Source organism: Populus trichocarpa, chromosome 2, assembly GCF_000002775.5.
Source record: "Populus trichocarpa isolate Nisqually-1 chromosome 2, P.trichocarpa_v4.1, whole genome shotgun sequence".
Lineage (NCBI taxonomy): Eukaryota > Viridiplantae > Streptophyta > Magnoliopsida > Malpighiales > Salicaceae > Populus > Populus trichocarpa.
In genome coordinates, this window is record NC_037286.2 from 16084054 (window position 1) to 16105073 (window position 21020).

A 21020-nucleotide genomic window follows, 5' to 3' on the forward strand; every position below is an offset into this window, starting at 1 on the left:
CGACGCCTGTGCATGATCACAGTCTTGCTGGGACAAAGCTTACTATTGGCCTAATCTCAGGACGCCGGTCTCGAACTCCGCCATCCCAACCCCACTCCGACATGAATAGTAACATTTCCTGCACCTTTGTTTTTTTGTTGGAATTAATGGACATGTTCATATATATATATATATATATATATATATATATATATATATATATATATATCGCAGGCAGATAGATAAGCAACTTACACCAGATCTAGTGCATCGAAACCAAAAGGAGGGGAGGAGGGTCCATTCTTCACAGCCTCTGGAAGCTTACTGTAAGCATAAGCGAGGAATCTTTCAGCAAGACAACAATGTAAGTGACTGAATCGACTTTCGATGTTTTTCAAGCTATCTTTTTTTTTTCTCTTTTTTTGATGGATGGATACATGGATGCAACAGTGCAGCACATGATGTGTGGTTTTGGCGATGACCCAAATGTAAGTGTTGTTGTCTGTACGTACTCTCACCACTCACTCACTGTAAAATGGATGGTTTGGACTGAGGTTGGTTTCTCAAAAAGATTTAAATTTCATAAAATAACCAAAATTACCGCCATATATATTAAAAGAAAAAAACCCTCTTTTCTGGTGGTGAACCGGTCACACAACCCGAGATCAAGACTCCAAAATCCGATCCTAGCTCCAAATACTAATGCCATACTCGATCGAGCTGCTCCATCATGCATGTGCTCCGACTCATCGGCACCTAAAAGTAGTGGCATATAACAATTGCCACCACCCAAATAAAAATAAATTCAGCACATGTTTCTCACTAGAATCAAATGTATTTATGTCAAAACCACAAGCCATGGCAACAACAGTGTGGGCTCGTAATTGCACCGGCCTCCTTTGTGGCCTACTGTTGCGAGTGACTGAAGTAGACAGGTACTGTGACCACTGTAAAATAATTTTAATACGCAAAATATATAAACACCGCTGAAAATTAATAGCATTGTAGTAATTGTTCAGAAATTTTTTAGCTATAAAGAATAAATTTTTTTCTAATCTATGCTAAACTGCAGGGTTGCTTTGCGTGGATGAAAGACATGACTTTTGTTTTTTTTTATTTCTGGACTAGGGAACTTTTATATATAATCTAACTTTTGCATCTTTATTCATCATGGATGTGCTTGTCCCACTACTAGAGTCCAATGAACTTTGAACTTTAATTGTCGTTTAATTTAAAGTTTATATGATATATGAGTTATCTCAAAGATATTTTTCTAATATTCTACCACTTGATCCATTAATTTGACATCACTTGAAAAATTACAATATCTTTATAGAGTTTAAGATATGTGGTACGTGGAAACACTCACATTTAAATCAAGAATACAACATATGAATCATAACAGACACACTTTATAATCAAGTACTTCCTTTCATGTATTACAATATATTGCATCCCCAAAATAAGCACTTGATGATGAAATAAATTTTATGAATGAACTTTCAATAAGTCATTTGGGCCCAACTTTATATATCACGATAGATATACAAAATAATACTTTGTGTGAACGAAACATCATTTTAGTCTCTAAGAATAACATAAAGAAAAACATCTAGATAATCAACTAAAAAAATTAAAGTCAAACATCAAATGAGTTAACTAGACCCATACTATCCAGATGATTTCTATATTGTTACCGATAATGCTTTAGTCATGGGATCTGCAATCATTAGCTTGGTGTCAATGTGCTTAATGAACACTTAATGTTCGTTCACTTTTTCTCACACAATGAAATACTTTGTGTTGATATGCTTATTTTGACTTCCACTATTATTATTCATAGAGAAGAAAACTACAGCCGAATTACATAATATATTATTAATAGTCTTGATATGAAATTGATAACTTTAAGACCATAAATAAAATTTCTTAAACAAATTGCATGTCATTGCTTCATAGCTTGCAATAAATTTTGCTTCCATAGTAGAAGATGAAACAATAATAGTTTGCTTATTACATCTCTAAAGACACAATTTCTTTAGCAAGAAGAAAAATAAATCATGAAGTAGACTTTCTTGTGTCTACACAACCCGCAAAATCCAAGTTTGAATAACCAACCACTTAAAAGTGATCAGTATGTCTCTAAGTCAACTTGTAATTCTTATTTCTTTATAGGTAGCTAATAAAGTTTTTAGCAGATTTTCTATGGTCCATTTTTGGATTACTTTAGAACATTTCTAATATTTCTACTGCAAATGTTAAGTGTATACTTGTGCACATATCAAATTACCAACTGCTGATGCATAATGAATGTTACTCGACTACTTCTTTTTCTTTATTTTATGGGCATTGATTTGATTGAATTTATCCCATTAGACAATTGGTGCTATTAAAGGTATATAATTTAACATTCTAAATCTTTCCGAAACCCTTTTAAAGTAAGCATTTTATCTAATATTTTCTTAGACCCGTCTCTATGAATCTCTAAGCAAATAACATAACGTAACAGGCTTTACCCAAATCACTCGCATTAAAGTTGAAAAAATATCAGTACATATGTGTCTGGTTTGTATGGAATCCTGGCTATACCCTCTACTTAGTGATGAATATCAGTACATATGTGTCTGGTTTGTATGGAATCCTGGCTATACCCTTTACTTAGTGATGAATATCAGTGCAAGGCATGCATGCCTATCAACTCTCTTGCCGCCTTTAACTTTGGCAAGACAAAAGGGAGCACTCTTCTTCAACTACCAGGGATTATATGATGTATCTGTTAAATAATATTTAAGTAGTCTTATTTATTAAGGGTAGAATAGTACTTTCAGTTTGACCTATATATACTTTATTTGTATTTAGGTTAACACAATGCATTCATAATAAACAGATTATTCAGAATTGTAGCCTCCTTTTTGTATTTGATCTCAATTACTTTAACATGGTATCAGAGCTGGTTTTATGGAACGAAGCTTAATCCCGAACACAGCTTCGCGGATCCAACTATTTGGTATTTCGTCAGTTTCTGCAATTATTTTGGTATTTCGTCTTCCCTTCAGCTTTTACAATTTGGTAATTTCGTTCAGTTTCTGCAAATTTGTTTTGTGTTTTGGAGTAATCGTATAAGTTTGAGAAGATATTTGTTTAGTTTCTGCAATCTCTGTTCAGTTTCTGCAATTTGGTATTTTGTTTTCCGCTGCTTTTGCATTCTGGTTCTTTGTGATTGTTGATTATGGCTACTGAAAGAGATGATTCGCTTCAGTCTGTGAGTGTGAGGTTGGATGGGAAGAACTATTCGTATTGGAGCTATGTAATGAGAAATTTTCTTAAGGGTAAGAAGATGTGGGGATATGTTAGTGGAACTTATGTGGTACCTAAGAATACTGAAGAAGGAGATACTGTCTCGATAGATACATGGGAAGCAAACAATGCAAAGATCATTACTTGGATCAACAATTCTGTTGAGCATTCTATAGGTACACAGTTGGCAAAGTATGAGACAGCAAAGGAGGTTTGGGATCATCTGCAACGGTTATTCACGCAATCAAATTTTGCAAAACAGTATCAGTTAGAGAATGACATACGAGCTCTTCACCATAAGAATATGAGTATTCAGGAGTTCTATTCTGCCATGACAGATCTTTGGGATCAATTGGCTCTTACAGAATCGGCAGAATTAAAAGCATGTGGTGCTTATATTGAACGTAGAGAGCAGCAACGATTGGTACAATTTTTAACAGCACTTCGCAGTGATTTCGAAGGACTTAGAGGTTCAATTCTGCATCGTTCTCCACTGCCCTCTGTTGACTCTGTTGTCAGTGAGTTATTGGCTGAAGAAATACGTCTTCAGTCTTATTCTGAAAAGAGAATTCTTTCTGCTTCAAATCCTTCTGTACTAGCAGTACCTTCTAAGTCATTCTCTAATCATCAGAACAAGCCTTACACAAGGGTTGGCTTCGATGAGTGCAGTTTCTGTAAGCAGAAAGGTCATTGGAAGGCTTAGTGTCCTAAGTTGAGACAACAGAATCAAGCTTGGAAGTCTGGCAGTCAGTCACAATCTAATGCTCATCGATCACCTCAGGGTTATAAACCACCACACCACAATACTGCAGCAGTAGCTTCCCCAGGCTCTATTACCGATCCTAATACTTTAGCTGAGCAATTTCAGAAGTTTCTCTCCTTGCAGCCACAAGCAATGTCCGCTTCTTCCATAGGTCAGTTGCCTCATAATTCCTCAGGTATGTCACACTCTGAATGGGTCTTGGATTCTAGTGCTTCACATCATATGTCTCCAGATTCCTCATCTTTTACCTCAGTGTCCCCTTTGTCCTCCATTCCTGTTATGACTGCTGATGGCACTCCTATGCCCTTAGCAGGTGTTGGTTCTGTTGTCACACCTCACTTGTCTCTCCCTAATGTTTATCTTATTCCAAAACTCAAATTGAATCTTGCGTCTGTTGGTCAAATATGTGATTCTGGTGATTATTTAGTCATGTTTTCTGGTTCTTTTTGTTGTGTACAAGATCTGCAGTCTCAGAAGCTGATTGGGACATGCCGTAGGGAGAATGAGCTATATATTTTGGATGAGTTAAAAGTGCCAGTTGCTGCTGCTGCCGCTGCTGCTACTACTGTTGATTTGTCTTCCTTTCGTTTGAGTCTTTCATCTTCTAGTTTTTATTTATGGCATTCCCGTCTAGGTCATGTTTCGTCTTCTCGTTTGAGATTTTTGGCATCCACAGGAGCTTTAGGAAATTTGAAAACTTGTGACATTTCTGATTGTAGTGGATGTAAACTAGCAAAATTTTCTGCTTTACCTTTTAATCGAAGTATTTCTGTTTCATCTTCACCATTTGATTTGATTCATTCTGATGTATGGGGACCTTCTCCTATTTCCATAAAAGGAGGGTCTCGATATTATGTCTCTTTTATTGATGATCATACTCGTTATTGGTGGGTTTATTTAATGAAACATCGTTCTGAATTCTTTGAGATATATGCAGCTTTTCGAGCTCTTATCAAAACTCAACATTCTGCTGTGATCAAATGCTTTAGGTGTGATTTGGGTGGGGAATACACCTCTAATAAATTTTGTCAAATGCTTGCCTTAGATGGAACCATCCACCAAACTTCATGTACAGATACTCCTGAACAAAATGGTGTAGCTGAAAGAAAACATAGGCACATTGTCGAAACTGCTCGTTCTCTCTTGTTGTCTGCTTTTGTTCCTAGTGAATTTTGGGGAGAAGCTGTTCTTACTGCTGTAAGTTTGATTAATACAATTCCATCTTCTCATAGTTCGGGTCTATCTCCTTTTGAAAAGCTATATGGGCATGTCCCTGATTATTCCTCATTTAGAGTCTTTGGTTGTACTTGTTTCGTTCTTCGTCCTCATGTAGAACGCAATAAGCTATCCTCTCGATCCGCTATTTGTGTCTTTCTGGGTTATGGTGAAGGTAAAAAGGGGTATCGTTGTTTTGATCCAATAACTCAGAAACTTTATGTGTCTCGTCATATTGTCTTCCTTGAGCATATACCTTTCTTTTCTATTCCATCCACTACTCATAGCCTGACAAAATTTGATCTTATTCATATAGATCCTTTTTCTGAGGATTCTGGTAATGATTCCTCTCCCTATGTTCGATCAATTTGTACTCATAACTCTGCAGGTACTGGTACTTTACTCTCTGGCACACCTGAAGCTCCATTCTCATTTACAGCCCCTCAAGCTTCATCTGAGATTGTGGATCCACCTCCACGTCAGTCCATCCGCATTCGTAAGTCCACAAAACTACCAGATTTTGCTTATTCTTGTTATTCTTCATCATTTACTTCCTTTTTAGCTTCTATTCATTGTCTCTTTGAGCCCTCTTCCTATAAAGAGGCAATTCTTGATCCGCTTTGGCAGCAAGCTATGGATGAGGAACTTTCTGCTTTGCATAAGACAGATACTTGGGATCTGGTTCCTCTACCTCCTGGTAAGAGTGTTGTTGGTTGTCGTTGGGTGTATAAGATCAAGACTAATTCTGATGGGTCTATTGAGCGATACAAAGCTAGGCTGGTTGCAAAAGGATACTCTCAACAGTATGGTATGGACTATGAGGAGACATTTGCCCCGGTTGCCAAAATGACTACTATTCGTACTCTTATTGCCGTAGCTTCGATTCGTCAGTGGCATATTTCTCAGCTTGATGTTAAAAATGCATTCTTGAATGGAGATCTTCAAGAAGAAGTTTATATGACACCCCCTCCTGGTATTTCACATGACTCTGGATATGTTTGTAAGCTTAAGAAAGCATTATATGGTCTCAAACAAGCACCTCGTGCTTGGTTTGAGAAATTCTCTATTTTGATCTCCTCTCTTGGCTTTGTTTCTAGCAGTCATGATTCTGCTCTTTTTATTAAGTGCACTGATGCAGGTCGTATCATTCTGTCTTTATATGTTGATGACATGATTATTACTGGTGATGATATTGATGGTATTTCAGTTTTGAAGACAGAGTTGGCTAGACGATTTGAAATGAAGGATTTGGGTTATCTTCGATATTTCCTGGGTATTGAGGTAGCATACTCACCTAGAGGTTACCTTCTTTCTCAGTCAAAATATGTTGCAGATATTCTTGAGCGGGCTAGACTTACTGATAACAAGACTGTAGATACTCCTATTGAGGTCAACGCGAGGTACTCTTCTTCTGATGGTTTACCTTTGATAGATCCTACTTTATACCGTACTATTGTTGGGAGTTTGGTATATCTCACCATTACTCGTCCAGATATTGCATATGTTGTTCATGTTGTTAGTCAGTTTGTTGCTTCTCCTACTACTGTTCACTGGGCAGCTGTTCTTCGTATTTTGCGATATCTTCGGGGTACAGTTTTTCAGAGTCTGTTACTTTCATCCACCTCTTCCTTGGAGTTGCGTGCATACTCTGATGCTGATCATGGTAGTGATCCCACAGATCGCAAGTCTGTTACCGGGTTCTGTATCTTTTTAGGTGATTCTCTTATTTCTTGGAAGAGCAAGAAACAATCTATTGTTTCTCAATATCCACCGAAGCAGAATATCGTGCCATAACATCTACTACCAAAGAGATTGTTTGGCTACGTTGGTTACTTGCTGATATGGGAATTTCCTTTTCTCATCCTACTCCTATGTATTGTGACAATCAGAGTTCTATTCAGATTGCTCATAACTCGGTTTTTCATGAGCGCACTAAGCACATTGAGATCGATTGTCATCTTACTCGTCATCATCTCAAACATGGCACCATTGCTTTCCCTTTTGTTCCTTCTTCTTTGCAGATTGCAGATTTCTTTACCAAGGCGCATTCCATCTCTCGTTTTTGTTTTCTGGTTGGCAAACTCTCGATGCTTGTAGCTGCCGCATCGTGAGTTTGAGGGGAGATGTTAAATAATATTTAAGTAGTCTTATTTATTAAGGGTAGAATAGTACTTTCAGTTTGACCTATATATACTTTATTTGTATTTAGGTTAACACAATGCATTCATAATAAACAGATTATTCAGAATTGTAGCCTCCTTTTTGTATTTGATCTCAATTACTTTAACAATATCTTTGTGTTGGGAGGGGACATGAATCATTCTAATTTTGTTTTGTGTGTGTGTATGCTGCATATATAATAGCTTAGCCATCCTTTGATAAAAAAAGAACCATAGCCATCCTTTGATAAAAAAGAATATTGAGAAAAATTAGTGTTCCATTAATCTTTTTTTGTGGCCAAGTACTTAAAAAAACACCATTGTGGCATTTTGAGCATTGTAAAAAAAAATTGCTTTGTTTTTTTTTTTAGCATAACCAGTCTTGTACCATAGAATCTCTATTGATTAATTAGGTTTTATAGTGACCATGATACTAGGTAACAACTCCTTAAACAAGATCTTTCTCCTCAAAGAACAAGATGTCAGATATTTGTTTTTTTTTCTTTCCAAGATCATCGCAATGTTGAGTAGCAACACTTTATTTAAATGAGTTTCATTCAACAAGAGAAGTTTCATTGAGGTGTTTTTTTTTTTTTTAATCTTTTATCTTGTTTTTTACCCATTATCTTACTGAGAAAAGGATAAATCGAGTTTGAGAAAGAAGATTTTATTTCAGTTTAATTGTATGTTTGAGAAAAATTACATGTTTTATGGGTTGATAAATTAATTGTTTGAAAGTTTAAGGGTTTTTTTTTTATGTGTTTTTAGGCTATAATAGGTCAGAAAATAACTTTTGGGGTTAAGAAACTCGCAACTCGATTTTTTATCCACGTTCTTGATGGCCAGAATTAAAAAAAAAAAAACAGATAAGGTGTTGTTTAATTATTATTTTTTTTATCTGAAAAAAACAGATGATATGTCGTTCATTCTATTACCTAGAAAAGAAAATACCAACAGGACAGGCGGCCATGCCTCGCTAAGCAAGCCCACGTGGTTTTTTTAAAAGGACAAGGCTCCCTAACGGCCTAACCCACTTAAATCCAACTGCCTAGCATGTTTCTTTCTTTAAATTTGTTCCCTTTTTTTTTTTTACCTTTAATACAAATAGAATTGACTCTAAATAGATTGCTTAAAAAATATATTTTTTTACCCATGCAATCGGTCTTCACTTTTAATTTAAATCCATCAAGACATATTATCTAAATAAATTCTTGAAAATTATCTAATTGAATATTTTTTATTTAAAATATGTTTTTAATAAGATTTTAGATTTGATCTAATAACAGCAATCGTTGTTTTTCATTTAACCTTTTCATTAATTTTCTTATTTTTATTTTTTAAAATTTTATTCTATTAATCATAGTCGACTCCATAACTCATTTATCAAGACTCTTATTGCATCATTGTCTCGTAGCTTTAAGAACAAATTAAAATAAAAACATAATAATAAAAAAAATTGAATTACAAGATAACCTCACTTTGGGTGCTTATGAACGTATTCCAAAAGCTCCACTTCAGAAGGATTGGCTGTGCAGGACGCAGGCTAACGAAGCAGACATTTACCATAGAAGATAACCTCACTTTGGGTAAGCCGCAGCTCTGAAAGGTCCTCGAAACCAACTTCAGGAAGCCTGAGAGATAACGCAGGTTTAGAACTCGATTATTAATAAAATGTCATCCATGGCAGTACAGGTTGAATTATCTAAAATCGGAAATCAAGCGCACATCAGGAAACTGAAGCAGTCATTTCCAATAGAGGTGGAACACGCGAACACCTAAAGCAATTCATCTTTAATTTGACCTTCTATTGCACTTTTCACTAACAATCCATTAAGAAACAAGGGAGATTTTAGCTTAGATGGAAACAAATAGTATGTATGCTACTCCTCAACAAAGTGTAAGAAACAAAAACCATGCCGCTTTCTGATTTTCTATATAATGCCATTTTACAATTTGAACAGTTCAGGACGCGAAAGAAATTAATTTCTACAGCCTAGCCAAGAACTTCCTTGATCTTTGTCTTCTGGTCTTCAGATAGTGACGCGGGGAAAAGAACCTCAAACGTGATGTAAAGATCACCGTTCTTTGTGCTAAAATGCAGTGGCATTCCCTCCCCCTTGAACCTTCTTACTTCCTTGGGTTTAGTGATTCCCTGAACACAATTTACATGTCATTGCTGTTTCTTAACCTTCTGACCTACCAAGTCAAGTATCTATTAACAAACACAGAACTATAAAGAACATGTGAAACTTACCTTCGAGCTAATGTCCACCAAATGTTCATCAAGATGTTTAACGGTCTTCTTGAAACCAACAAGAGCTTGAACCTGATGAAAAGTAAAGGTTCATAAATTCAACTCAGCGGTGGAAGCAGAACTCATCTCATAGAGCATTTAAAGGAAAAGAAGGGTGTGTGTGTGAAGGATACGTCAATCATCACAAAATTTACCAGTGTTATGGTGACAGTAGTATGCAAGTCATTGCCTTCTCTTCTGAAGACGTCATGGGGTGCTGTCCGAATTCGGAACTGCCAGAAGCATGATAAAATTATTTTTTGTTTCAAGAACAAAAACAACGGCAGCAGCGGTAATGAAACCACTTCACAACTGTGTTTGAACTAACCTTCAAATCTCCAGGCTCTCCATCAATTATAGGCTCGCCGTCTTCATAAAAAACCACCTCCTGTAACATGCACAGTAACATTATGCTAAAAAGACATGACAATGGCATAAATAAGGATTCCCGTACAACCATAACTAATGATGAATACCATCCCAGCTGTAAATATTCTTGGCAAAAATCATATCCAAATATCTGACATGAGATTAATAATTAGGAAGAATTATGACAAGAAACATAATTGCGGATCTAACAATGAGAGTTATAGTTTGCCACCCAAATTGTGAGAGAATAATTTTCCATGGATTTTGAAATTGCATAACATATGACCGATAAATCTGCCGATTGCACACGTTAAATGCATATTCAGATGGCAAGTAGGACAATGGCGTATGGTACCCACAATTCCATGCTTGATAATGTTCCAAATAACAGTTGAGGGTTCTAATTGATTATCATCATCCCCAAATAGGCAAGTCAATTAAGGAATCTAAAGAAATTGCCCATGTGAGGCACACAAACAAGAAGCCTTCTTTAAAATGCAATGGAAACAGAATATGGAAAGCCAAAACAAAGGACCGATTAAGGTCATGCATGCTGCTCGTAGCTAGACATTAATTTACTATTACTGTATATACATAACTTCCATAAAAGATAGGCAGTAAGCATTTAAAAAGAAAAGAGAAGTTGATGACAGCTTTCATAATGATACAGAAAAGGAAACGAAAATTTCCATCTGAAAGCAATATTTAAGTATCTTAAGCATAATGGTGCAGGTGCAGGGAGCTTACTTGTCCATCTTGCATCCCTTTCTCAATATCAACTGTAAGAAAATATCCCTCCCTTTCATGCTTGACATTTTGGCATTGCTCACAGACCTGAAAGAAAAATAATAGGAAATGTGATGAATAGAGAGAAATCTTACAGTACTGGAGTTGGGTGAAACTAAACATTCAAACCAACAAGGGGTCAATATACTCCAAGTACTATATTACTTATAAATAATTTCAAACAAGATCCATCAGAACTTGTACAACAGGATTGTTGAGTCATAGTATACCTGCTCTGTCATCTGTTGAAACATTCCTGGACCAATTTGCTTGTGGTAAACTTCATTTCTGCAGTTACAGCGTCTTTTGCCAGGGGCTGGCTTTATAACATTTTTTTCCCTCCAAACCTGATGGGTAGAAAAAAGAAGTCAAGCTCAAAAACAAACCAATTGAAAATCTTACTGCAATCAATTTCTACTTCTCTCGAGCAAAATAGAAAATAAAAACAGAAATGACCCTAACTTTTGTGGATTACAGCTGCAAGTAAATGCACACACGCATACACAAATTTGTCCCCTTAGCTCGTGTTTTCCGTGCTAGCTTCCAAGAAGAACACAAGACACTAACATAATCATATAATTGCCACAACTTTGAAGTTATGTTTGCTCATACTCACTATGTTTGCACAAAAACATTCCCATATTGCATATTCATTAAGAGAAGTGCATCAGTGGCGGCTGTCACAATTGGACCGTGCATGCAAAATAGTCTACTTGCATGAGCATGAGAGACCAATCATAGGCGTACTGCATGCATGGTCCAGATGCATCAATCGATGCTAATGCAAACAATTCTCGCACTGATGCTAGCACCATACTAAAAAGGCTAGGTTTGGCATCATGAAATGTAATCTAAGAAAGACTTTCATGCTTTCTTATACCACCACATTTCATTACATTTACCAAACATATCATGAAATCCTAAGTTTGGTAACACATACTGCAATGATCTACTTTGACTGCATTCTATTACATAGCATATTGACAATTTTCAGAAAATGAGTAGAGTACAAAATATATCTCAAAGACTGCTGCTTGAGCTTGTAACTCAATAGTTAACGACTTGACTCAACTAAGCCTTATCCCACCAAACAACATGCAAGTTCCCATTTGAAAGGCTAAAATCAAACGTTTAACTATTGCATCACGTAGGGTTTATAGGACCTCCAAAAAATGTGTTTGTATTAACCAATGGAATTCAATTTCTACAACAAGAATGTTCAATTACAGATTTAAGCGTCCCTTACCTTCAGTGACCCACCCATGTACAGGTCTTCCAATGTTGCATCCAATTCTACAATTACATCATCACCCTTCACGATTTTCTCTTCCTCTTCCATCTGACCTCCACCAAAAAATCTAGAAGAACCATTTGGTCAGTAATATGAGATTTTGACATTAGGATTTAAAAGGAAAAAAAATTGATGGTTATGCACAAACAAATGCACAACACAAAACCATATTAATAAATTAGCAGAAATGTCGTTATCTACTGAAGCTCAAGTGAAATGGAATTTTTATGCACGCATAACAGACCCACTAATTTCAAAGAAAAACAGTCAGCACTAACACTCTCCACTTGTGCATGAGTACGATGGTAACCTTAGTTTTCAGACAGCGATAGATGACCAGCACAACTAAACAGCAGTTTATGCAGGCACAACCAGGATAAGAATAATGAATGGCTGCGGGCAAGACAGAGTACAGCGAAAGGAACATTGAAGATCAGAGTACAACAAAAGGAACATTAAATCTAAATATAGCAAGGATCCTAACCTCATAACAAAACTAGAATGCAACAAAATGTTTGCAAGATCTTGTAACCCTTTGTTGATTAAAGTTGAGCGAAATGCATGAGCATCATGCCATTTTAAAACAAACATTGAAGAAGTGAGCAAGCAGATATTGGAAAAGAAGAATTGAACATACTGGCTAAAAATGTCTTGAAAATTCATTCCTCCTCCTCCTCCTCTGCCTCCACTAGCCATATGCTGCTTAAGTCCCTCTTCACCATGCCTGTCGTATATATTCCTCTTCTCACTATCCGATAACACCTCATACGCTGAACAATTAATTTACCCACCCAACACATCAATCAGATTATCGATAAACATAAAAAAAAATAGTAAGTAAATTAAGAAGAAGAAGAAGAAGAAGAAGAAGAAGAAATATACCATTGCTAATCTCAGCAAATCGCAAATTAGCCTCTTCATTTCCCTGATTCTTATCAGGATGATACTTCAAAGCTAGCTTTCTATACGCTCTTTTGATCTGTTCGTCCGACGCGCCTTTCGGCACTTGCAACACTTCGTAATAGCTCTTCCTGCACCCACTATTATTAATCAGCAAATCCAACGCTCTAATAATAAGCCGTAAGCGTAAAAGAGCGAGAGATTAAGAGATGCGCACCCTGCAATGGCTACGAGAGCGTAGTGTGATAGAGCCACCACGCATAATAAGAATAAGAGCTTGTTGGCCATTGTTCAGAAGAGAAGATTACAAGATGGCAGGAGGAGGACAGAGAATTGGTGGATCTCTCCAAAACTTAACTTAAAGCCACTAGGGTTTGCTGATGATTGATTTCTGCCAAAGCAGAGCAATGTTGAATGACTTGTCGCCTCTGAACACACACGCCCTCTCTCTCTCTCTCTCTCTCGAATCGTCACAAAGAATACAAGATCTCTTGCTATGCTATAATATTTGTGTTCCAGGGAGAGACTGCATGGCGTGGTGGAAGTTAAACCAAAACGCTAAAAAACATGACGCTTTGGCGACGTGTTCTCTCTTCAAACTAACCAATGAGAGGAGGCTCTAGGTTGCTAAAACCAATGAAGTACTGACACGTGAGTCTCTGCCTCGTTTTGTTTCTTCGGTCATGGTGCTGCCTAGCCAGCTACACACGGCACCCACATGGAGAGAGCTGACTGAAGGTATAGTTCTAAACGACGTCGCTACTTTTAACAAGAAAGGAGTCATGGAAATGGGCACAGGTCCATTAAGAATTGGGCCTTTTAGCCCTTAACCTTTTTATCTGTAATGAATGAAATGAGAAAAGGATTGAGAGAAATGGGTAAGGCCTAAGAACATCCCGGCCCTTCCATTTGAGGCCATCTTTGCAAATCTGATTTTCAACGATCAGCGATTCATGGCGGCGGCGAACTGCCAATTTATATTCGTAATTGCATGCATCCGGTGAACCCAATTCTTTTTTTCCTTTTCTTTTTCTTTTAATATTTGAGAGTTAACGCCATTCTTTCTTTAAGGAGGATTATTAACGAGAAATGATTAAATGAATTAAAGTTTTCTAATGAATAAACATATAAAATAAATTATTAAAAATATTGATTTAAATAGACCTTTCTATTACTGAAACTTCAAAAGGAAATTTTCAAGATTTCCTCTATACCATACAAATTTTAGGCTAGATATACACTCTAATTTTCATTTTATTTTTTCTCTTTCTAATATTTTATATATATATATATACATATATTGACTTGAGCATTAAAATATTTTTATTTTTAAAAAAACTTATTTTTTTCAAATGACTCAAACGGTTATCAGTCAAGCTTTTCACCCCAATCATAAAAAACCTAATTTATGTATAATTTTTTTATATAATTTCATCACTTAACATGCTTTTATATTCAATAATCATATGAGCCAAGTGCTCTCTTGTGCTGTCATTACTGTAGGTCGGTATTCTACTTCAGTCGTTGATAATGACACAGTTGGTTGTCTTTTGTTGCACCAAGAGATTGCTCTCCTTCCAAGCATAAAGACATACCCGGTAGTTGAGCGTCGAGTATCATGATCACTTGCACAGTCAACATCACAAAAACTAACTAGTTTGTGGTCTCCATCCTTCTTATAAAGAATGTCATCATCGAGTGTGCCCTTCACATATCTTAAAATTCGCTGAACTGCTTCTAAGCCCTGTTTGTTTGCTAGAAAGTAGTTTTCTTTTGGAAAGTGAATTCCGGGAAAGTGAATTATTTTCTGATATTTGGTAGTGTAATGAAAAATAAGTTGGAAAACACTTTCCAGTGTTTGGTTATGTCATGAAAAATGAGCTGGAAAATAACTTATTAATGTTTTATTTTTCTCAAGTTTATTAAAATAATGAGGAACAAATCTTACAAATTAAAAATTTGAATGAGAATGAAATTGAAAAAAAATATAATTTCATAAATTATCTCAAATAAAATAAATAATAATCAAAATAATAGAGATCAAATCTAAAAAATAAAAAAAATGAAAGATGAAGAAATTAAAATAATAATAATAAACATTTCATAAATTATTTCAAATAAAATAAGTAACAATCAAAAGAATGAGGACCAAATTTGATAGATAAAAAATTTCAATAAAAAAATGATAAGGGAAAAGCAAATAACAATTATAAAAATGAGGACCAAAGTTAAAATAAAAAATAAATTTTAAGAGATGAAATTGAAAAATAAATATTTAAGACAAAATATATATAGCAATCAAAAGTTTGAGGACCAAATTTGATATAATCAGCAAATAATATGACATTTCTAAATTTTTCACAACTTCCGGAAAGTGTTTTCCGCTCAAATTTTCCAGGAAAACACTTTCCTGGAAACCAAGCCAAATTTTTCTTTGACTGGAAAGTGTTTTTCGTTGACCAACTTTCCTAATGGCAAACAAACACAGGAAAGTTTGGAAAATGGTTTCCCGGAAAGTGAATTCCGGGAAACAAACATAGCCTAAATGGAAGTTTCTTTGGATTTTGCATGTATCGACTCATCACACCAATTGCATGAGAAATATCTGGTCTACTTAAAGTTAAGTAAATCAAATTGCCTACCAATTGTCGATACATTGTTGCATCTTCTAAATCCTTCCCTTCGAGAGCACAAACTTTTGCATTTGCTTCCATTAGTGTCGAGATTGGTTTGCAATTAACCATTCCAAACTTCTTCAATAAATCTCTGGAGTATCTTTTCTGATGAAGAACCAGCCCTTCATGAGTATAATCAATCTCTAGACCAAGAAAATGCTTGAGTTGCCCGAGCTCTTTCATTTAAAAGCGAACTGACAAATTTTGATTTATTAGGAGAATTTCTTCTTCACAATCTCCTGTTATGATTAAGTTATCAACATATACTAGCACAATAGCTAGCTTTGTGTTAAATTGATTTGACAAACACGCTACAATTTGCAGATGTCACTGAATAGCCACTATAAGTTAGAAATTCTGCAATTTTACCACACAAGGCTCTTGGTGTTTATTTTAATCCATAAAGTGTCTTTCGTAACTTATAGACATATTCAGGATGATCTTGACTCTAAAATCCCATCGATTGGTTCATGTAGATTTCTCGATCCAACTCTCCATGTAAGAACGCATTCTTCACATTCATTTGCCACAGACTCCAACCTTTGTTAGCTGCAAGTGCAAGTAAGACTCTGGCAGTTGTAATCTTTGCAACTAGACTAAATGTTTTATCATAGTCCAGTCCATATTGTTGAGAGAAACCTCGAGTTACCAGACGTGCTTTGTATCTTTCAATTAATCCATCTGTGCAACGCTTTAGTTTGTAAACTCATTTGCAAGAAATAGGCTTCACATCTTTTGGTTTTGGTACAAGTTCCCAGGTCTGATTTCGTTCTAAGGCAGCAAATTCCTCTTCCATGGCTTTATTCCACTCCAAACTGAGTTGTGCTTCTTCAAATGTCTCAGGTTCTGTTGCGTCTTTTTCTTCTGTTATAGCAGTATTGACATATTTAGGATTTGGCCTTTTAATTCTTGTTAATCGTCTTGGTTCCTCTGTTCTGCTAGGCTCTTCTTCTTCACTTGGTTGTTCATCCACACCTGTTCACTAAGGACGTTGTGCTTGCTATCATCTGAAACTTCTCCTTCACCTAAATCCAGTTAAAGTTGGACAGAATGCAAAGAATTTGAATCTGGTAATGTCTTCTTTTCTGAGGATCACCATGAGGATGCTTCATCAAACACCACATTTCGTGACGTGTAGCACTTCCCAGTTAAAGGATCACAACATTTCCACCCTTTTTTTTTACTGTCATATCCCACAAAAATACACCTCATAGCTTTCTTATCAATCTTGTTATGTAAATGATCAGGAACAAACACATAGCATACACATCCAAAAACACGAAAATAACTTACTGCAGGTTTCATGTTCCAAATTTTTTCAAAAGGTGAAAGGAAACATAACTGTTGTCAAGGAAGCCTGTTGATCACATAAAAGGCAATTTTTATTGTTTCTGCCTAAAAACATCCTGGAACATTCTTTACATAGAGCATACTGCAGCAGAGTTCTGTGAGGTATCTGTTTTTTCTTTCTGCGACGCCATTCTGCTGTGGAGTATTGGCACATGTGAATTGATGATGTATTCGATATTCCAGTAGAAAATTAAAGAACTCGTCTGATGTGTACTCTCCCCCGTTGTCTGTGTGTAAAGAATGAATTTTCTCACCAATCTTTGTTTTTGCTGCACTTTTAAACTCTTGGAATTTAAAAAGGTTTTAGATTTCTCTTTTTGAAAATAAACCCACACATACCTTGAAAAATCATTAATAAAAGTCATCATGTATCTCATCCCACTGATAAAAGCTTGCTTCATAAGTCCAAAAACATCGGAGTTGACTAATTCTAGTGGTTTCTTAGCTTTAAACTTGGACTCTTCATAAGGCAACTGGTGAGCTTTCCCATACTGGCATCCTACACACACTATGCCTGTTCCTACTTCAAGTTGAGGAAGTCCCTTCAACATCGACTTCTTTATTATTACAGCTAGCTTAGAATAACTAACATGACTCAAACGCATATGCCATAAGTCTGTTGTCTCGTTCTTTTTTGTCTTGTCTATGTATGAAGTTTCTGCAGACATTACATAGACTAACTTTAGCCTCTGCCTTTTTATCAGTGGTTCTTTTGCAATCTCAAGATTGTGATATACTTTCACATCTTGTGGACCGAACAAAACAAAATGCCCTGAAGATGTTAATTATGATACAAAAAGAAGGTTTTTCTTCATATATGGAACATGATAGACTTTCTGAAGTGATACCTCATTATCACTGTAATAGTTAGAGACCATTGTATTACTAACGTGAGTTATTGGTAATTTTGAGTTGTTAGCTGTTACCACCACACGTTTTTCCTTATATTCTGTCAAATTTTATAGCTTCTCTTTATCTCCAGTCATACGATGGAGCAACCGGAGTCAACTATCCAATCTTTCTCATAGTTGATTTGATCAAATATTGTTGTTGTAAAGGCTAGCTCATCATCTTCTTCTTCTATAACAAATAATGCCCCAACATCCCATTCATCTTTAATTTTAGAAGTAACAGCATTACTATCCATGAACTTTGTTCGCAACGTACAAAATTTTGCCATATGACCTTTCTTTCCATAATTGTAACATTTTCCTTCAAATTTCTTATTGTTACCCTGATTTTTCCAACCTCTCATTGCACGACTACTTCTTACACCATGATGATTTTTAATCTTGTCATTGTGCTTTTTAAATCCACCATTTCCATACTGCTTGAAATTCCCACTGTTTTTGTTGGCGTAGAGTGCTTCCTCTTCACTCTTTAGTGAGGCTCCTCCCATTTGCTTAGCTAAAGCTTCTTGATCAGCAAGCAAATTTTCAAACTCAACAAGTGATGGTTGATCTTGCCATCCATGTACTATAGTAATGAAACCCCTGTATTTAGATCTCAAACCATGGATAACAATTCTTTTCATCCTGGTTTCCTGAATGGGAGCTTATGGATCCCACTTAGAAATTTCATGGCATAACGACTTCACTTTGTGAAAATCTTTTTAAACATAACAAAAAATATATAAATCATGAAAAATTATTTAATATTTTCATTAAATTTAACTTATCAACCTTGAACTATTTGATAGGCAATTTTGCTATGATGGCTCGTTAATCTCAATTACAAGGGGATTTTCAACCATTCATAAAAAATCAAAATTCGAACAGTGAAGTTCTTAATCTTTATGCTTGTCAAATTCGCCAAAGGAAAATTAACCACATTGCCTAAGTTTTCTTCCACAAGTTTGACTTTAACTACCAAGATCAACATCCTCCCACTCAACTTGTTGCCATGGTAGCTCCATGCTGGAAGATAATACCTGGTTGCTGATAGTGGAGCAAATAGGCATATCACCAATGACAGTAGTGATATGGCTTCCCCAACACCTTATTATGTGAAGGATGTTAAAACTACAACACTAGTCATGCAAAATAACTGACCAAGTCAGCTCTGTTTACTGGTTCTTCTGCACATTGTTTAGTTTCAATATTGCTTTCCTATTCTTAGAAGTCTGTTTAGGATTTTGTGGCTAGAATAATGAATGTAACTGTTAGTTTATATTTTTATGTAACTGACTTGCCTATATAAAGCAACTCAGTTCTGCAAAATAATATATCATCTTGTTCTCTATTTTCCTACTTCTCTTATTTTATTCAACAGTTTGATATCAGAGCCTCACAATCATGGGCGTTATATTCTTGTGTATTTTCTTTCTTCTGTTTGTAAAATGGGTGATCTATAAGTTCTTAGCAGAATTAAAAAAACTCAACCATACTAACTACAACACTTGGTCTACATGTATGATCCTACATGCAAGGTCAAGATTTGTGGAAGGTTGTCAATGAAAGTGAAACTTTACAACCAGAAGCAGAAGACACACATGGTACGTTGAGGAAGTGGAAGATTAAAATGGGCAAATCATTGTTCGCTTTGAAGACAACAATTGACGATGATATGCTGGAGCATATAAGGGATGCCAAAACTCCCAAAGAAGCTTGGGATACATTTGCCAAGCTATTCTCAAAGAAGAACGATACAAGACTCCAGTTAAGGATCTATGTCAGCCAATAAAGATAGCAGTTACATTGTATTGTGATAACTAATCAGCAATACATTTGGCTGAAAATCCAGTCTTTCATACAAGAACTAAGCACATAGAAGTGCATTATCATTTTATCACAAAAGGTTCTGCAAGAAGAAATTGAGTTGAAACATGTTAACACAAAAGATCAAGTTGCAGATTTGTTTACAAAAAGCTTGAGTGGCAATAAGTTTGAAAGTTTTTGTCATCAGCTCGGGATGGTTAATAGAAAAGACGCTGATGTTAAGAAGGGATGTTAAAACTACAACACTAGTCAATCAAAATAACTGACCAAGTTAACTTTGTTTATCGGTTCTTCTCTAGATTGTTTAGTTTCAATATTGTTTTCCTATTCTTAGAAGTCTATTTAGGATTTTATGGCTAGAATAATGAATGTAATTATTAGTTCCTATTTTTATTTAACTGACTTGCCTATATAAAGCAACTCAGTTCTGCAAAATAATATGTCATCTTGTTATCTATTTTCCTACTTCTCTCATTTTATTCAACAAAGGATAGCAAAACAGAATGCACACTACTAGAAGGGCCAAGTGAAGAAGGACTATATCTCATTCATGTGTCTTTTAATTCTGCAAATAAAACTCGATCCCTTGTTTCCTTTATAGGAATTAAAACTTTTGTTGATGTGTGACATGCTCGTCTTGGCCATCTGTCTCTACAAGTCATAAAAAATGTAACCAATTCCTTTAATCTTCCCATCATCGGCACTACTCCTTGTGATTTTGTTTGCTCATCTTACAGGCTAGCTAGGAAAGAGTACTCAGTCACATTTTGTTCTCTCAGACAAAGTTTATGGATTTCCTCTTGATCTTATTCATTCAAACGTATGGATATCACCAGTTGTGTCTAATGATGGGAGTCGTTATTATGTTTCTTTCATTGACGATTACTCTAGATTCATTTGAAGTTTTCTCTTGCTTCATTCGTTTTAAACTACTTGCTGAAAACTTACTTTCTTGCAAAATCAAACAAATTCAAACTAAGAATGAGGGAGAGTATATATTTGGGCAATTTAAAGATTTCCTAACATCAAGTGGGATTCATCATCGACTTATATGTCCACGTACTTCCTAACAAAACGGTATTGCAGAAAGAAAGCATATATAGACATATAATGGACATGGGGTTGTCAGTGCTAGCTCAATGTAATTTTTCTAAAATCCTGAGGGGTGTAGCTCAATTGGTTAAGTCCTGAGTTTGTTCCCTAGAAGTTACCAGTTCGAGTCACAC

At 35.6% G+C, this 21020-nt stretch overlaps 1 protein-coding gene across 1 annotated transcript; it reads right to left on the reverse strand.

Annotated features, from left to right (window-relative positions):
- Positions 1-9197: 9197 nt before the first annotated feature.
- LOC7460444 (dnaJ protein ERDJ3B) lies at positions 9198-13637 on the reverse strand. Its single transcript, XM_002301465.4, has 10 exons — positions 13270-13637; positions 13035-13183; positions 12790-12922; positions 12108-12219; positions 11092-11208; positions 10823-10909; positions 10035-10094; positions 9862-9939; positions 9668-9739; positions 9198-9565 (listed from the first exon to the last, which is right to left on the reverse strand). The coding sequence occupies exons 1-10, from the start codon at positions 13338-13340 to the stop codon at positions 9407-9409; spliced, it is 1038 nt and encodes a 345-aa protein (XP_002301501.1). The 5' UTR covers positions 13341-13637; the 3' UTR covers positions 9198-9406.
- Positions 13638-21020: the final 7383 nt, after the last annotated feature.

Coding starts and splice junctions, on each gene's coding strand:
- LOC7460444 (XM_002301465.4), bottom strand. CDS start 13,340: ATGGCCAACAAGCTCTTATTCTTATTATGCGTGGTGGCTCTATCACAC. Junction 10,095..10,822: donor AAGGGATGCAAGATGGACAA/GTAAGCTCCCTG, acceptor TGCATGTTACAG/GAGGTGGTTTTTTATGAAGA. Junction 9,566..9,667: donor TGGTGGACATTAGCTCGAAG/GTAAGTTTCACA, acceptor AATTGTGTTCAG/GGAATCACTAAACCCAAGGA.